This window comes from Rhinolophus sinicus, linkage group LG04 (assembly GCF_036562045.2).
Source record: "Rhinolophus sinicus isolate RSC01 linkage group LG04, ASM3656204v1, whole genome shotgun sequence".
Classification (NCBI taxonomy): Eukaryota; Metazoa; Chordata; class Mammalia; order Chiroptera; family Rhinolophidae; genus Rhinolophus; species Rhinolophus sinicus.
Genome location: NC_133754.1, coordinates 126,411,302 through 126,429,674, shown reverse-complemented (window position 1 = coordinate 126,429,674; position 18,373 = coordinate 126,411,302). Strand labels below are relative to the sequence as shown.

Sequence of the window (18,373 nt, the reverse complement as noted above, 5' to 3'; positions counted from 1 at the left end):
ATCAATGTGATACATCACATAAACAAAATAAAGGACAAAAATCATATGATTATATCAATTGATGCAGAAAAAGCATTTGACAAGATACAACATCCATTTATGATTAAAACACTTAATAAAATAGGTATAGAAGGAAAATACCTTAACATAATAAAGGCCATATATGACAAGCCCTCAGCTAATCTCATAATTAATGGTGAAAAACGGAAGCCATTTGCTCTACGTTCAGGAACACGACAGGGCTGTCCCCTATCACCTCTGCTTTTCAACATAGTGTTGGAAGTCCTTGCCAGAGCAATCAGGCAAGAGAAAGAAATAAAAGGCATCCAAATTGGGAATGAAGAAGTTAAATTATCACTCTTTGCAGATGACATGATGCTTTATATAGACAACCCTAAAGACTCCACCAAAAAGCTATTAGAAAATACTGTATCAACGAATACAGTAAAGTTACTGCCTACAAAATCAACATACAAAAGTCTATTGCATTCCTGTATACTAACAATGAAATCTCAGAAAAAGAAATACAAAAAACAATTCCTTTTGCAATTGCAGCAAAAAGAATAATATACCTAAGAATAAACTTAACCAAGAATGTGAAGGACCTATATGCTGAAAACTGTAAGACGTTTTTGAAAGAAATTGAAGAAGACACAAAGAAATGGAAAGACATTCCGTGCTCATGGATTGGAAGAATCAACATAGTTAAAATGGCCATATTACCCAAAGCAATATACAGATTTAATGCAATCCCCATCAAAATCTCAGTGGCAGTTTTTAAAGAAATACAACAAAAAATCATCAGATTTGTTTGGAACCACAAAAGACCCCGAATAGCCAAAGCAATCTTAAGAAAAAAGAACAATACTGGAGGTATCACACTCCCTGACTTTAGCTTGTACTACAGGGCTACAATAATCAAAACAGCATGGTATTGGCAGAAAAACAGACACACACACCAATGGAATAGAATTGAGAACCCAGAAATAAACCCACATAAATATGGGCAGGTAATTTTTGACAAATAACCCAAAAACATAGAGAAAAGACAGCCTCTTCAATAAGTGGTGCTGGGAGAATTGGAAAGCCACGTGCAAAAGAATGAAACTGGACTGCTATCTGTCACCATGTACCAAAAGTAATTCAAAATGGATCAAAGACCTAAGCATAAGACCTGAAACAATAAACTGCATAGAAGAAAACATAGGTACTAAACTTATGGACCTTGGGTTCAAAGAGCATTTTACGTATTTGACTCCAAAGGCAAGGGAAGTAAAAGCTAAAATAAATGAATGGGACTATATGAAACTTAAAAGCTGCTGCACAGCAAAAGAAACCATCGACAAAATAAAGAGGCAACCAACTGAATGGGAGAAGATTTTTGCAAACAGTGCCTCCGATAAGGGGCTAATATCCAAAATATACAAGGAACTCATGCAACTCAACAACAAAAAACAAACAACCCAATTGAAAAATGGGCAGAGGACCTGAAGAGACATTTCTCCAAAGAGGACATACAAATGGCAAATAGACATATGAAAAAATGCTCAACATCACTAATCATCAGAGAAATGCAAATCAAAACCACAATGAGATATCACCTCACCCCAGTCAGAATGGCTATCATCAACAAGACAAATAGTAACAAATGTTGGAGAGGCTGTGGAGAAAAAGGAACCCTCATACACTGTTGGTGGGAATGCAGACTGGTGCAGCCGTTATGGAAGGCGGTGTGGAGGTTCCTCAAAAAATTACGAATAAAATTGCCATATGACCCAGCAATCCCTCCTGGGTATCTACCCAAAAAATCTGAAAACATTTACACATAAAGACACGTGTGCTCCAATGTTCATTGCAGCTTTGTTTACGGTGGCCAAGACATGGAAACAACCAAAATGTCCTTCGATAGATGAATGGATAAAGAAGTTGTGGTATATATACACAATGGAATACTATTTGGCGGTAAGAAAAGATGATATAGGAACATTTGTGACAACATGGATGGATCTTGAGAGTGTAATGCTGAGCGAAATAAGTCAGACAGAAAAAGCAGAGAACCATGTGATTTCACTGATATGTGGTATATAAACCAAAAACAACAAAAGAACAAGACAAACAAATGAGAAACAAAAACTCATAGACACAGATAATAGTTTAGTGGTTACCAGAGGGTTAGGGGTGTGCGGGTGGGAGATGAGGGTAAGGGGGATCAAATATATGGTGATGGAAGGAGAACTGACTCTGGGTGGTAAACACACAATGGGATTTATAGATGATGTAATACAGAATTGTACACCTGAAATCTGTGTAATTTTACTAACAATTGTTACCCCAATAAATTTAAAAAGAAAAAGATAAATGACGGTATCTTCACAAATTAACAAAGATTTCTTGGTACCACAAAAGTGATGGTGGCTTTAAAGCCAGGCACACCTATATTCAAATCCCAACTCTGTTACAGCTGTGTGGCCTTAAGCAAGGCACTCAACCTCTCTGAACCTCATTTCTCTTGTAATTCAAATGTGGAAGATGATACAGAGTAGATTTAGGATTAGATTTTATATAAATAAAATGCACCCTGGACAAAGTAGGAATGTAATAAGTGCCGATGGCTGTGATAGTTGATTCTGTTGTTATGCAAGGAAGAAGGTGACAATAGAGAAGGGAGAAGCAGGAATGCTATCAGTGGGAAGGAACCAGACAAGATGATGTGGTCAGAGATTTGTACATCACCATTGGTTTTATCTTTTGGAAATAACTATGTCCCAGTTCATTTCCAATCTCTTTTCAAATCTAGACATACAATCTCAGCATTTATGATCATTCTGCATCATTTTCATTGAACTCATTAAGAACAATATTCTTTCTGCTTGTTTTCTTTCCTCCAACATGGGATTTACTAACCCTCCCTCTTGACACCAAATCTCCTTGTCCTTCATTCCTCCCTTTTAGGGCATGAGGTGCTTTTATTGGTAACATCCAGGTAGCTGAAAAAAGGACTTGCTCCATCTTTTGCCTCTTTAACCAGACCAAAAGATAAGCCCAGATACTACACATTTTTCTAGAACAAGGTTTGTCCAAGTGTTTTGATGTTATATCCTTCTCATTTTTATTTAACCCCTTCCACTTTCCTAGGACTTAGTTTAATGTCTACATCCCAAAAGGAACCCCCACAAAACAATTCATCTTTCTGGATCTAAACAAAGTTTCTGGCCTTTTTTATTTTTTCATAGAACTTGTGTTCAAATGAGAGCCTTCTTCTAATAGCTTTCCAGCATGGTAACTACACATCCCAAGAGAGCCATATGCTTTTGTGAGCTAAAATTTAAAAAAAAAAAAGAAAAACTTTCCAAGGAATGTGATTAATACTACATCCCTAAGCAAGCAATTAGATATCCCGTATCTGACACATAGGACTGAAAAATATTAATCTGTAGGCCATACCCCTTTTGTGAAAGACTGTATTGCTTCAGCTGTTTTTTGCTTTAAAGTAGGGAATTGTATCACTGTTTATTCTAATTAGAAAAGACCTGGATGTGCCCTGGGTCAGAATTTCAGCATAATATGAGACATTCTGGAGCTTTTCTTCCTTCTTTCTCCTTTCCAGCTCTTCCAGATTTTCTGAGGAGGAGTCCCATATTCTCATCCAAACTCCAAACATTAATCTAGGAGTTAGGACCTATTCCCTGTTTCTTCCGTGTTATCCTCTGCATCCTAGGTGTTTAATCCAGTTGTCAAGTTCAGTAACAGAAAAATAAGGCTATCTTTTAAAAAATCTGAAGGCCAAGTTTATGAATTTATCCTAGATAAAGGGCAGTTGGGATGGTGATAAGGCTTGAAAACATTAACGAAGACTTCAGCCACGTGATTCAGCTGATTGACACTTCTGTCATTCCTGTAATGGAGTTGGAGTAAAAGATGGTTCTCTCAGATGTCCATGCAACTTCCTTTAGTATAATAAATTGTCCAAGCCTTGCCCTTGCCCAACTGTCTAAATGTTGTATCACATGTCATTCTGTCTTCATGAAATCAAGGCATTGTTCCCGGTGGGCACTTTTTCCTTCTCTTTCAGTTTGAGTATGTTTTCTCAACCTGGTGCTTTTAAGAACCATTAAAAAATTACTGTCTCACATCCCTCTTTTAAAAAAACAAAGGAGTTGTAATTTCCATAAACACAGTTTTTAATTGAAGTATTTGCTTTCATATTGTAAGTTGGTGTTTTTCAAAATTTTGCTCTTGGATATCTACATTCGAATTGCCTGGATCTCTGGGCTTGAGCCCAGGAATTTGCCTTTTCACAAGCTTCCAATTGGTAACTTTGCACATTAATATATATAAATCACCAAGTTGTCAGGAAACTCCATATATGTCTCTGAGTGGGAAGAGCTTCTTAATTCTTTAACTCTTTTATTTTTCTTAACCAAAGACAGTATCTTTCATTTTTTTGCAGCTTATGGCATTTATAATTTCCTTAAAAGAAGTTCTCCATTTCTGATCCTACATTTAAAAATCCATATAATTTTACCTGGAAAATTATGAGAGGTTGGAAATAAAAGAAGGTAAGGGACTAAGTGGCTTGGGATAAGATCCAACTGGAATCACGAGTTGAGGCATCGCTCTCCCTTGTTCTGAGGCAACAGAACTGGGAGGGGGATGATAGTGATGGAATATACAAGAACCATTCGCTGGTTAAATGGTAAGATGGGTGATAGGGCTATTGCCACTGCTGTCCCAAAGTAGTCCTTCACACAACCTAAGACCATCAGTACAATCACACATCCTTGTCCCAAGTTGCAAGGGACCCAGAAAGCCCCTCCCTGTCACACTAGTTCCTCTACTTTGCTGTTGTCTCCTGCAGATCCGCAACTCGGGGCCCGCTAACAGTACAGTCCAGTTCATCTTCTATCAGCCTATCATCCACCGATGGAGGGAGACGGATTTCTTTCCTTGCTCAGCAACCTGTGGAGGAGGTAACGGTGTTCACTTAGCCTAGGAACTGTTGTCTTTTATGAGGGAAGACGTGGCTATTCTAAGAGTAGAGTCACTTTAGCATGGAAGAAATTGAGTTCTGTGATGGATCAGGTCCTTTCTTCTGACTGGGGCCAAATCCTGAAGCCCTCCTGTAAGGCATATAACTCAGTCTAGATGCTTCATAAATATTTCTGTCTGTAGAGTCCCACTAGAGGAAACAGTCTTGACTCCTTCCCTTGATTCCATGGAAGGCCAGGACAAGAAATATCATAGCTTGGCAACAGCATGGTCTTGAGGCGATTCTGTTCATTTGAAAATAAACCATTCATCTGGTTGAAGTGAACTTATTTATTCAGGAATCAAATGAAGAGCATTTGTGAGGCCTACTACCTAGCATGATGTGTCCAAAAAGAATGAGAGATTAATTTGATTAAAGGAAAGTATTACCAGGGAAAAAAAATCACTGCACAGTAGACTTGGACTCAGTTATTTTTCAGTTCTACCCCATCATCCGTGCAGTAAAAGGAATACCACTTCCTTGATTTATTCATTAAAACACATCTCTCTTGAAAAGTCACCAAATGAGTTTCTATTTCTGCTCCATCACCTCTGTAATATGGACAGCGTTTTGTGTTACTAGAAAAGGTTTCTCCCCACATTTTCTGCTCTTCATAATTTTAAAGGTTGCATAGTCATTCCTTTGAATTACTTCATAATTTATTTAGCCATATCCTTATAGAAGATCATTTACTTCATTTAAACTCTATTATAATGTAATGAATAACTTAATACCTAAGTATTTTTTTCCTTTGAAATTATTTCCTTGAAATAAATTCTCAAGAGTGTTTCAGAATTTTTGTGGCTATTGGCATATATTACCAAAATTCTTTCCAGAGGGTAATAAGCAGTCTATGAATATTTCAATTTCATTTCCAACTGAGCCAGTATTTGTGGATTATCTTTTTTTTTAAGTTTTGGTAATTTAATGGATATAAAGTTGTCTGTATGTTCCTTTTAAAATGAGCACATCAAGCAAATTTTACTCCAGCTTCCTGGAAGCCTGTTAATTGGCTGGCTTTAAGTACCTAGTCCCCACACGTATCACTAGATCAGGGGTGTCCAAACTGCGGCCCGCGGGCCAACTGCGGCCTACAATCCACTTTTAATTGGCCCACAGCAAATTCCAAAAAATATATTTAGTTTACTTAAATAAACCAGGTGAAGCAACACGTACTTCACCTCGAGTGAGTGGCCCGCTGTTTGTGTATTTTACCGCATATGGCCCTTGTTGAAAAACGTTGAAAAAAGTTTGGACACCCCTGCACTAGATTATTTTGACAAGAGAAAAGAAGGATGTTACCTCAAAATGAAGAAAAATGATTATCCATTAATTTTTGTAAAATAGTTAAGAACATATGATATAATTCGTCTTCAGCTATGTTATCTGTGTCTACATAATGTAAACAAACCACTTAAAATGAGGTTCTGTAGAGCAATACTGTATTTTAGCTTAAAAGCAGTTAGTCAAAACTACATCAAGTGTTTTTACTTAATTATTAAATAACTATTAACATTTTAAGAATTTTAAGTTGCTCTATCTGTGCTGAATAGAAAATCACTTTGTTTAAAAATAAACTGCCAATTATGTTGGTGTTTCATGGGAATATGTTATTTTGATTCACATATTAACGACTAGCCCAGGAAATGGTTTCGAAGAAAGAAATCAGAGGAAACAATTTTTTCTTCTTTGCTTTTTAGATGAACACCAGGTTTTGTGAGAAGTAACAATCAATAACATGCCCAATATGCCAGTTTCACCTTGACCTGCAACAGAGTATAATTTCTGTAGCCTTGACAATGGCTTGCTATATAAGACAATTAACGTTAGATTCATATATATCCCTCCCCTTTGGACATATTTTCTTTACATCTAAGTAAAGAAGTAAAACTATCAGTGGTTTTCAAATGTTTGGAGCTATCAAATGACTTCTTCAAAGGAAATCTTTCTTGGAAGCCCAGATAAAAGGAATATGTGCTGCTCAGAGTGAAGTACTGCTCAAAAGCGAGGGACGTAGAAACCAGCCTCCCTCCTATTTCATGGACCACAGTTTAAAAATTACTTAAAAAATGATCTCCAAATTCCCTTTTATGTTTCTGGTTCTAGATTCAACTGGTTGACCATTTTGCTAAGTGTAAAGAATTGCTACTCCAAATTCATTGTGAAACTTTATCTGAAAACACGATTATCTGACCATTTTGGTCATTTACTTAATTTTTGTTCTAAACTTTCATTTCTCATACTCTAGAATAGCTTCAAAGCAACACTTTAAGCTGACAAATTATGATTTTTAAAAATAGTAATCTCAGATTTATAATGTACTTAGTGCTTGTGCCCATATTTTACTACCTGATAAATTCCTTCAGTAGAAATTGTTTATGGAAAATTATGAAATGATTAGTTTGTCATAAACTTATTGGCTTTTGAGTATAATGCAATTGAAAAATAAAGATATATTTACTTGCATAAAATATCATTTTGCTTTTTTATTTTCTTATAAGATAAAAAGTTAAGTGGAACATGTGTTCTTACCTATAATTTTTCACGCTTTTCATCTTTACAGTAAAACTGTTTAAAAAGTTCTTTTTTTAGGTCTTTAATGAACAATTAATTTTTGTGGGTGGTCTGAGAAAACAGCCTCAAGCTGGGAATCTGGTTTATAAACCGCTGTCTGATTTCCTAAAATCTTTTGTGAGACTTTTAAACACTCTGAATCTGACTTTCTAACAGGTACTTAGCAAAAACAGAATTCAACCACCTGCCAAGGGGAATGTATTTTGGAGTTAGTTAGGTTAGAATGATACAAAAACCTTAGTTTTTAAAAAATTATCTATGTACATTTATTTTTCACCCCAAGAATCTAAGTTCTCATCAGCATCCCACCAGAAATCCACAGGACAATAAAGAGGCAGGTAAAAACAAAGGTAAAACACATTGTAAATAGAACTAAGTATTACTCAGCAACACTATTTTTTTTTAAGAGGGTCCTCTAAATAGTGGAAATCTGTGCATGGGAACTAAGAAATATTGCCTAGAAACTTAAAGAGAAATGACAGAGGATTTGGGGTGAAGCAAAAATTACACAGCAGGAAGTGTTGTTTTAGTTCTTTGGGAAAACTTGGGATTCGTGAGGGCTACTGTTAGGGTCTTAATCATCCATTTACTCAGTTTAACCTATTCAGATTGTATTTAGGGAAAAACAGTGTCAGGGAGCGGGCAGGACCTGATTCTGTGCTATATTCCATTGTCCACCCTTTGACCAAGAGGAGCAGTGTTGAGGTTTATTTATTTGGGAGTTTTTCCTCCCTAGTGCCCCAGGTATAAGGGAGCCAATTTTGCATCCTTGTATGAGATGGCTGGTAAATAAATACCAGTGATCTCTTTTGGATGCAGAATCTGTGTTAGGCTTCTAGATTATACAGAACAAATTAATAAGAATAGTTCTTGCAACAGAGTCTTATAATCTAGCTATGTCCTTACGTAGTTCAAGCCCTATGGTAGGATGTAATTATTACAATTTGAGTGGGAAAACGCAGTATTTGAGGCGTACAAAAATTAATGAACCTTCCATTTATCTATCTTTTGTCCTGGAAATGACTGGTGCATTGGGGAAGAATGTCCTTAATGTGAGATGGCCAAAAAGCAGAAAGAAACGTGTTACCTTGACATGTGTGGTTCAACTCACCTGTCTGGTTTGCTACCGCAGGTTACCAGCTGACATCTGCCGAGTGTTACGATCTGAGGAGCAATCGTGTGGTTGCTGATCAGTACTGCCACTATTACCCCGAGAACATCAAACCCAAGCCCAAACTTCAGGAGTGCAACTTGGATCCATGTCCAGCCAGGTCAGTCAAATTTACTAGTTCATTTATTATAAATATAACTCAAGTTCCAAATAAGCTTCTTAAATGAAAATGCTTTACATTAAAAATAAATAAATAAATGCCGCTGTCCAGTGTCCATTCCTAATCATGTGTTGTTAGTACCCAGGCCCCTTGTTCTTGCTACTATATGATGCCATCCCAGGGTCTATAGATTTTCCATTTGTAAAGCTACAGGTGAAGTACTCTCAGTCATTTTCTCAGTCTGATTTTTTTTTCATTGTGGTTACTTGTTTCTCTCCTTAACAAGGTCCGGACCAATGGACCTGAACAAATGTGATGGTACCATGTTCTCCGGATTCTCTCTGTTGTAACTCTGTCACCTGATCGGTGATGTGATCACCACACACCATATTTCAGGGTCACAGCTGGCCCATTTTGGCATGTGGTGGTTCACACTGATTAACTAGAATCACAAGTAGTCTTAGAGCAATTCTACATGTGAACAAACTCAGCCCTTGTTAAAGAGAAAGCAAGACTTATTTCCAATGGTCAGCTATTTTAAAGGTCTTTTTCATTAGGAGCTTTAAAGAGATACTTGACACTTTCATATACCGCTGTTTGCTTTTTGGAAACCATATTGGCCCTCAATTATTTGCAGGGTCAAGAATGAGACAGCAAAGGAAATATCTCAGATGAGGAGTAGTCAGAGAAGTGCAGGTCAAGAATCTTTTCGTGGGTATAACATTCGCCTTTGTAGATACAACGCTTCCTGTTGAATCTCTTTATTGCCTTAGCTTACTCGTCCCCAACATATGAGGCAGATTATAAGAAACCTTTTCTCCTACAAAACTAATCACGAGGACCAAAAGACAAAGAATTCTTTCCCAAAGTCCTTCAATTTCTGAGAAACACCTCAATGTTATTTTTCAAAAGTATAGTTTACTAAATACATATGATAAAACTTTGAATAGTTAAAATGCTACATGAGCCATGTGGATGAAAATCATTCTGTCTTTGAATTGTAAGCAATGCAATTTTAGTTTTTGCTTTCTGCTGTTAACTTTTTAAAGTTTACTCATACTCTTTTTGCCTCATATTCATGAATTCTAAATTCTACATGTGATGTGAAATTGCCTATTTCAGATACCTAGCTCATAAAAGTGAACTCCGAATGACAGGTTTTTATGCAAGAAACAGAAAGAATAGATATTTTACAATTATATAATTTAGATGAAGTTTAATTTAGCTTCATATTACACCAGAAAATTATGTATTAAAAATTGGATATGATAAAAAAAAAGCTGAATGAGTTGCAGAATTTTGCTTGGATGTCTTTATTTGGAAATATTAAGGGTATGAAGTATTTCTGGCCAAGATACTTATGACTAATGTAATTCAACCCTATTTTAAAATTATTCTACTTATTATACATCTTTATCCATATCTATACCTGAAAGACATGAAAATGATAAGTTATGAAAAGGATAGTTATCCCAATTCAGACAGGTCAGCCATAGAGAGACTTTGAAAACGTTACACACACTTCCATAAAAAAATGTGTGTGTGTTTCTAGGAGAAATGAGGGATCCACTCCCACAACTGCATAGAGCTTTTCCTCACTGGAAAAAAAACTTCAAGGAAGAGGTGGCCATGGAAAAAAAGTTGTGAAATAAAAGCATTACATTAACCATCTTAAGAAAGGTTTATAATCAGAAAAACATTACTCAGTTTTTTTTCTGGCTTCTGATTTTTGCCTATATTCTCTGTTGGAATAATATTTGTAGTCTATTTCTTATTATCAAAAAGCAAAAGGCCATTCTACATAGAAAGAAATTTGTCTGTGAAATTTATGCTTTTCCTGCATCTTTTTTTTTTTTTTTTAACATCTAATATAGCACATGTATAAATGTTGGGACAGGTGGCTATTTTAAAAAAGAAAGAAAAGAAGAAAGAAAAAAATAAGAGGCAGATGTCAGGAAGCTGCTTTTTTATTGCAGAGAATTAAACAAAGCTGTAAAAATTAAGATTTAGCACTAAGAGAGGTTTAAGAGGAATCTGCTTTAGGAAATACAGATATGCTACTCTAAGGTTAAGATATTTCCGGATTGCTGTGAAAGTCATTGAACTCATTTGCATACCTGGGATCAAAGCAACCTTTCAGAATTCCAAGAGAGAATCAGAAGTGATGGTCTGAGAAAAGGAGATAGACTCTATAAAACAGGTCTGCCCTCTCATCAGACATAGCAGGATCAAACCCTCGAGGAACTGTTTCCTAACTACAGATTTAACTGTGTAATCGTAACATCAAGAGTGACACAGTGGTACTAAACTAATGCCTTTGTTTCCAAAATTAGAAATCCCCAAAAGGGAAAATACAGACATTCTGAGTACAAAGTCACATATTTTTGAATTTCAAAAGAAACTCATTTGATCTAGCCAATGAGATATTTATTTACTTTATGTGTCTTAGACTAGCATTTATGGCCTATTGTATATTATTTGAAAGCAAAATCCTATTCAAATAGCTCAGTTTATTCCCTATCAAGACTGAGAGGTCATGGACAGCAAAAAGGGCAGCAAATAATTAAGTCTATAATCCTAGGTTTATTGTTATATTTTACCCTTCTGGGCCTCAGTTTTCTCACCTGTGAAATGGGGGTGAGATGCGTATGTGTTGCATTAAATTAGTGGTTTTCAAACTGTGCCTAGAACCTCTTGTCCCACAGAGTTGCTTCATTCAATTTCATTTCATATATTTTGAAGTGTCTTTAAACAATAACTCACAAAAAGTATATTCAAACATGTTAAACTAATTGGAACTTATTTGAGCTAAGCTGAGCTATAAAATTATTGTCCTACTTGTAAAAACGTTATACTACCAAAGTAAATACGTCTTGCCTTCATCGTGCAGTTCTTCGATTATGTCAGTTTAAATGATAAAATAAGTATACTAAGATTGCCAGGTGAGCTGTCAAAACTGTTACCATTAGCAACTACTTCTCTATGGTAATGAGAATTTTTCATTACTACACAGATAAAACCAAAACAAACTGGATGTGGCAGCCATTAGCCATAATCCTTCATATCCAATTTTTCTATTTACCAAAATAATCTCATTAGTTAGCCTTAAGATAAGTAAATGTTATATATTTGAACTAATGAACAACGTCACTTAATTTCCAGTGCCCACAGATTACTGTTAATTTTTGTGCTTTGTTTCTTTCATCTTATCTATAGCTCATAACACAGATGAAATCATGCTGTATAGAATAGACACGTGGAATTCAGGGGCTTAGCGTTCTTGGTTTCTACTCTTCGAAAGTGAGCTGGAATGTTCATAATATGTAGTATCTTCACATTTAGATGAGACAGGAATTTGAGTCCCTTACACTATAAGACAAACAATTGAGCGTACCTGGCGGCCAGAAGTTCCATCCCACGAAAGCTTTGTTACTCTCTTCTGGTGTCATTTATGCAGTCATTTTTATGAAGTGATAAAATGCTTTTTGTTTCCTATCCAAAAGTGGTCTCAAAAAGGAAGCCAAAACTTAATGCCTATAATGAGAGGTCAGAGAAAGGGAAGGTAAAAATGTATTGGCTTTTAGCTAAAATGAGGAATGTTTCTCACTGGTGACTTGGAACTATGACATCACAAATACCGTCATGTGCTCTATACACAGTATAGTTTATATTCTGGTGGCAATCCCAGCTTGGGCACGACCAGAAGTCCAGAGCCATGCCCCTCCTACATGTTTAACTTGTTTTCTGCTTCACTAATTTAATACTATAATAGGAACCCTTTCCATGTAGCTAAGATATGTAGAATCTAATCAAATGTAATGTGCTTGCCATGCTACAGTCATAGATCTATCTGTCTTATACCAGGGGATTTTTTTTTTTTTTAAATACAGTGCCTGCCAGTTTGTGCAATGGTTTATGTCATCTTTGCCTTTTGGGTGAAGACTAAAGGCCATCATGTGGCCAGCAAGCCACAAAATTATGCCTATGGCTCATCAACAGCTAAAAAGGCATAGTTTTAGTTCAGCTAATAAACATGTTATATTTCAGAGTGGCTGTAAAATAGGCCACATTTGGCCTTACATATCTCAGCCTATGAGACTGGTAAGACTGTTAAGGCTGTCTGGGGGTAATTGTGGAAGACATTGTTCGTGAGAAGATCAGAGAACCACCTTTTCAGATATTTTTGGCACAGGCCTCTGGTTTTCCCTCCAAGGCAGTACTGAACAGGGCTTAAATTGGCAAGAGTTGGACAAGTGACTAAAGCTCTCACTCATCACACTATCACAGTCACAATCATTAGCAAACAGATCTGTTTCTAGCTGAGCTCACATGCAGATCGCCCCTGCCCTGGAGGGATTCGGAGCAGCAGTCCTAAGCAAATGCCCAAAACTGTACGCCCCAAGCAGCAGTGCTTGGGGGAGTTCTAGAGGACGTTTATTGTCTGGCTCCTTTTAACCGGACAGCAACTTGCATAGGTCATCCTGACCATGCATGACATTGGGAACAAAATCTCAGAAGTGAATTCTAAGGCAACTTTAAAGAAATAATCTGCATTGTGAGAGGCAGGATATGTAGTGGGCATGTAAAAACCTAGTCACGTTAACTTGGTGACCAGCTAGTCTAATGGCCACACAGCCTGGTAGTTAGGAGGGGAGTTTTGGAAGAAAGCAGCCTGGCCTGGGATCCTGGCTCTGCCACTCACTAGTTGAGTAGCCTTTGGAAAATGACTTCTTCACAGGAAGCCTCCGTGTTTTTCATCCTGTGAGGCGAGGATAATAACAGTACTTATCTCAGAGTTGTCATGAGGAATAAATGGGTAATACATTCAAAGAACTTAGCAGGGTGCCTGAAACATGATAAACGCTCAATAAATGTTAGTTGCTGCAGCTATTATGACTAAGATCCTGGTCACAACAATGTGAATGTTACCTCAGAGAAACTCCTAAACTCTGGAAATCAACTTCCTTCTCCAGGAAGGGAAAAGAAAAAACTCTAGAATTATCTATGCAGGTCTAAAAAGGTAGTTCTCTATTCCTTGTTTACAACAAGAGACACAAATTCCTAGGGAATATCTTCATAAGGTAAATCACATCAGATTTTTAAAAATAGGATGACCATAAAAAATTAATATAATTAGCATGTCCTGAAATCCCAGGGTGCAGTTGTCTAATAATCCCCACTGAACCAGCTGTGCGACATTACCATTAATTCACGTGGGATTTATGCCATGTTCATCTCCAAAGAAGGAGAACTCAGTGTAAGAACTAAAAAATTGTTTTCAATTAAAGTATAATATACTGTTTTCCTAATCACGGAGGTCTTTTTGTTTTATTACAATAGGTAAGTGATTTAGAAAAGTAACAATGTCCTTCCTTTTGATCAACCTCATTTAAATAGACTGCTTGGAACAGCGAATGAGTAAGCAATAAGAAAGACCACCATAAAAATCGCATGTTCGTGCATTATTGATAATGGAATAAATAAAGCAGAGTTCTGGTGCTTCCATTTTTAGCAAGAGAAAATAATCAAATGTAATACACACATACATACATATGTGTGGGAACTGCAGCTACGAGTACGTGAGAGAGAGAGACTGTGCATGTACTGAGGTTCCCGCAGAGTTCTGGTGATTTTTAGGGTGCATGGTCGCACCCTTCCCAATCTGTAGACATACCGCACACACATCACCAGACAATCAGCTGTAACTCAGTTATCGGGGCAATTCAGTTCTTCCACCAAGCCAGCTTATCACTAAAAATAATGATCACTTATTATATTACATTTAAACGAATTAAGTATAATTATTGATGCAATTCTTTAATGAACTTGTCAGTTAATAGAACAGGTATCACCATCATCCTCATTTTTAACCCCAATCTATCAGTTTAACATTATTAGTTAAGTAGCTTTTTTACTTCTCTAGGCCTGATTTTTGCCATCTATAGAATGAGTCAAAGAGTAGCTGTGAGGAATAAATGTGACAAGGCCTGTAAAGCTTTAGCAAGGTGCCAAGTAATTAACGAAAGTCAGCTATTAGTCTTAAATTAATACCAAACCTGTAAAATGGCTTGCCCAGTGTTACTTCCATTTGAAGCTGATACAACACTTTCACATCGTTATCTCAGTTCAGTTTTATAATCCCTAGAAGGTTAGCAGGACAGCGATTATCATCTATATTTATGGATGAAAAAAATCTGAATCCCAAAGAGTGTAAGTGACCTGCCCCAAGTTAAGGTGAGCAAGAGAAAGCTGGGTCATGGATCTCAGTGCTTCCATTTCCAGAGTATTTCCTATACTACGTGAACTCAGGTAACCTGATCTCTAGTGCAGCATTTGTACCATCATATTCCACAGGCACCGTGTTTTCACAATGCCTTCAGCAACCTCTTAGATCTGGCTTAAACCCAACATAGACCCCCATGACCACCACAGAACTGCCAACTGTATCAATGCCAAGTTGGTACTCTGAGTCTTTGAATTTACCTCACACCCAGGTTAAGCAAGCCCCTTTCGTATACGTGAAAATACTGGTGTTTACTCAAACCCAACAATGACCATATCACTTGGGATAGTACAGGAAGAGATAAACAAAGCCCAAGGAAACATTAGTCCCACTTATTTAAAAGCAGTTCAGAAATTGCATTCATTAATATCAAGAATGTTTAACCGCAGAAATATAGATATGAGGAAATTTTAAAGTTTTGGGTCAAAAACTCTCTAGTTTTATAATGGAAAATGAATATATGCCTTAAAAATGTTTTCAAATCCTAGACAAGGAAGTAGGGTTCTTTTGGTCTGGTTCTAAAAGATAAATAAATAAATGTTGCCTAGTAGATACTATGGTTTTGAAAAATTGTGAATTATTTACAAAATATGTTCTCATTTGCTGAATCCCAACTTGGCTCTTTGAATAATAGGAAAACATACTGTTTCATGTCACCAAATGTTAGAGTAGGAGAGATTTTTTTTTTTAGATGATCGTCTATTTCAATGGTTTTCAGTTTGTGGTCCACAGAGCTCCAAGTTCTGTTTTCAACAGCCACTAGGAAGGGGACAGGTAAGACAGAGTCCCATGAGATGGGTTTCCAGGCACCCATTCTTACTTCACATTAAAACTCCTGACTTCATCCAATACTTGGATTTCTCTGACGACCAAATCAGAAGTCCAGAAGTGATTCACTCAGGGTCACACAGCTCTTGCAGAGAGAACTGACCTTCCATATGCCAACTCCTCGAGGGGTCCTTTTCCTCGTCATGCCATGATCCTTTGTGCTCTGTCACTCATGGAAAAACAAATACTTGTGTCTCTTCCCACTTTTTATGACTTCTCTCCTGCCCCGTTCTATACTGTTCCTTAGAAAGAGATTGGTTTCTATCACCCTGGAGTTGTCGCAAGGAGATGAATTACTCTCTTTTGTGCCAGAACTTCCACCACCCACAATTCCATTCCATTTTATTATTGAGTACCTATCCTATGCCAAGTTCTGTGCTTGGTACCTTGGCGAAGGCAAAGAATCACCTAGAGTCAGGGCCCCAAGACTGCCCTGGGGGAGTGGCATTGTACAGTTACAAACAGTATGGTATGTAAAAGACACATGAGACAGAAAGGGAAGAGACAATTTTAAAAAGCTGTCATGGCTATTTCTGGGAGCTATCCAATAGAGGAGATATAGAGTAAGCCAAACAAGCTAGAAGCACAGTCGCCATTAAGCTGGCCTTCGTCTGCCTCAGATCCCCCAGTCTTCTCTGCCTCCCAGAGCAGCCTTCCTAAACTGCCAAACTACCCTCCCTCACACAGACGGCAGAGCTAGCGGAAAGCAAGGAGTGGGACTGAAAATGTGCACAGTGAGTGGCAGTTTGGGAGTTGCTTCAACCTTGTGTTTATTTGTTTGCTTTAATTTTGGAACATAGTGGTACTGTTTGCTTTTGTGTCTGCACATCAGTGGCATGATTTTATTGCATGAGTGCTTACTAATTGCCTCTGTGCAGAGATTGTTAGGAGATGTAGTAAAGAACTAATACGGATTCTGTTCCATGGTGCTTAAAGAAAACTCATACGTAGTTAGAAGTCAGTACATAGTTAAAAGTGATGACAGGAGTTAGTGCTATGGGTGTTTGGAAGAGGAAGAGAGAATGTGTGGCTGGATGTTGAGAAGGCTTTAGAAGAGGTAGCACTTGACTAAGAAATTTCATTGGCCCTCTTCTACCATCCCTCCTCAAAGGGGGTCAAATATATGATGATGGAAGGAGAACAGACTCTGGTGTGAGCGCACAATGTGATATATAGATGATGTATTATATTATAGAATTGTACACCTGAAACCTATGTAAGCTTACTAACCATTGTCACCCCAATAAATTTAATTTTTTAAAAAAGAAAGAAATGTCATTGGGCTTTGTGGAGCCACTTAAGAATTTTGAGTTTGGAAGTAAGATATTGGTTGCTATGACAGCAGTGAGCAGGCTGAACTAGAGGAAGCAATGCCTGCAGGAAGAGAGATCCATTAGCAGACTGCTGCAGAAGGGCCCCAACTTATGTCCGAGAGAAGAAGCACTTTACAGGGGAAGATAATGAATCGTCTGGGCGCTCTGAACTTGAAAAACCTAGAGCACATCCAACTGTCGGGAAGTCAGAAATGAGGCTCTGCAGCCCAGGAAAAGAGGCAAGGGGTCCTGAGAGATTCACTGGAAAGAACAGTTAAAACCCTGAAAGGGACTCTTTACGGTTCATTTCCATTATACAAAGAACCCAGAACCGCGCAAGTTAGGTGCCCACAGAGTTCGTTATATTAGGATTTTTCTCGGAGGGAGAGATTTATCACAATGTATAAATTCTACAACTGAATAATGTGAGCCTGAATATGGCTTGATTTTTAAAGTCATGGATATAGCTCTAAAATAGGTTCTGAGATAATTTCAGGACAAAGTCTCAATAACCTTTAAGCAACACATGGAATTTGAGGCAATGGCCTCATTTATACTTTATATTTCCAAATGTTTCTGTCTTATACTTTCTCAGACCTGAAGTTTCTTTTACTCGGATGCTCTAGTTCCTGTGACTGTACATTATAGAACACTTGGAAAACAGAGAAACAAACAAACAAATAGAAAGCAAAAACACCCATAAATCAAACACCAGGAGCAAACAACTATTTTGTTTTTCTAATATATTTGTCTGTACATATGTGTATATACTCATACACACACGTCTATAGAGACTTTATGAAAATGGTTGTATAGATGACATGAATACATGAATTTTCTCAGTATCATGGATCACATTGTACATTCTATCTTATATTGAATTGTTTTCAGTTGACATTTGAACATTTTCCATGTCATTAAAAATGGTTCAAAAGGCTTCATGTTGATATACTGCATAATATTTCATTACATGCGCCCATCAGAACTAAAGCGTTCTCCTGTCAGTGGACAGTTCAGCCAGGTGTATGCTTTGTGAGGATCAGGTGCAATCTTTCTTCCACTTACACCACATGAG

At 37.1% G+C, this 18,373-nt stretch overlaps 1 protein-coding gene across 4 annotated transcripts in view; it reads left to right on the top strand.

Moving 5' to 3' along the window:
* The window catches only part of ADAMTSL1 (ADAMTS like 1), an 890,862-nt gene that overhangs the window by 659,849 nt on the left and 212,640 nt on the right, over positions 1-18,373 (top strand). For all 4 annotated transcript variants that reach the window (XM_074330338.1, XM_074330337.1, XM_019739192.2 and 1 more), the window contains 2 exons: positions 4,859-4,970; positions 8,736-8,874. In XM_074330338.1, coding sequence (XP_074186439.1) covers positions 4,859-4,970; positions 8,736-8,874 — 251 coding nt within the window. The remainder of the gene's footprint in view (positions 1-4,858; positions 4,971-8,735; positions 8,875-18,373) is intronic.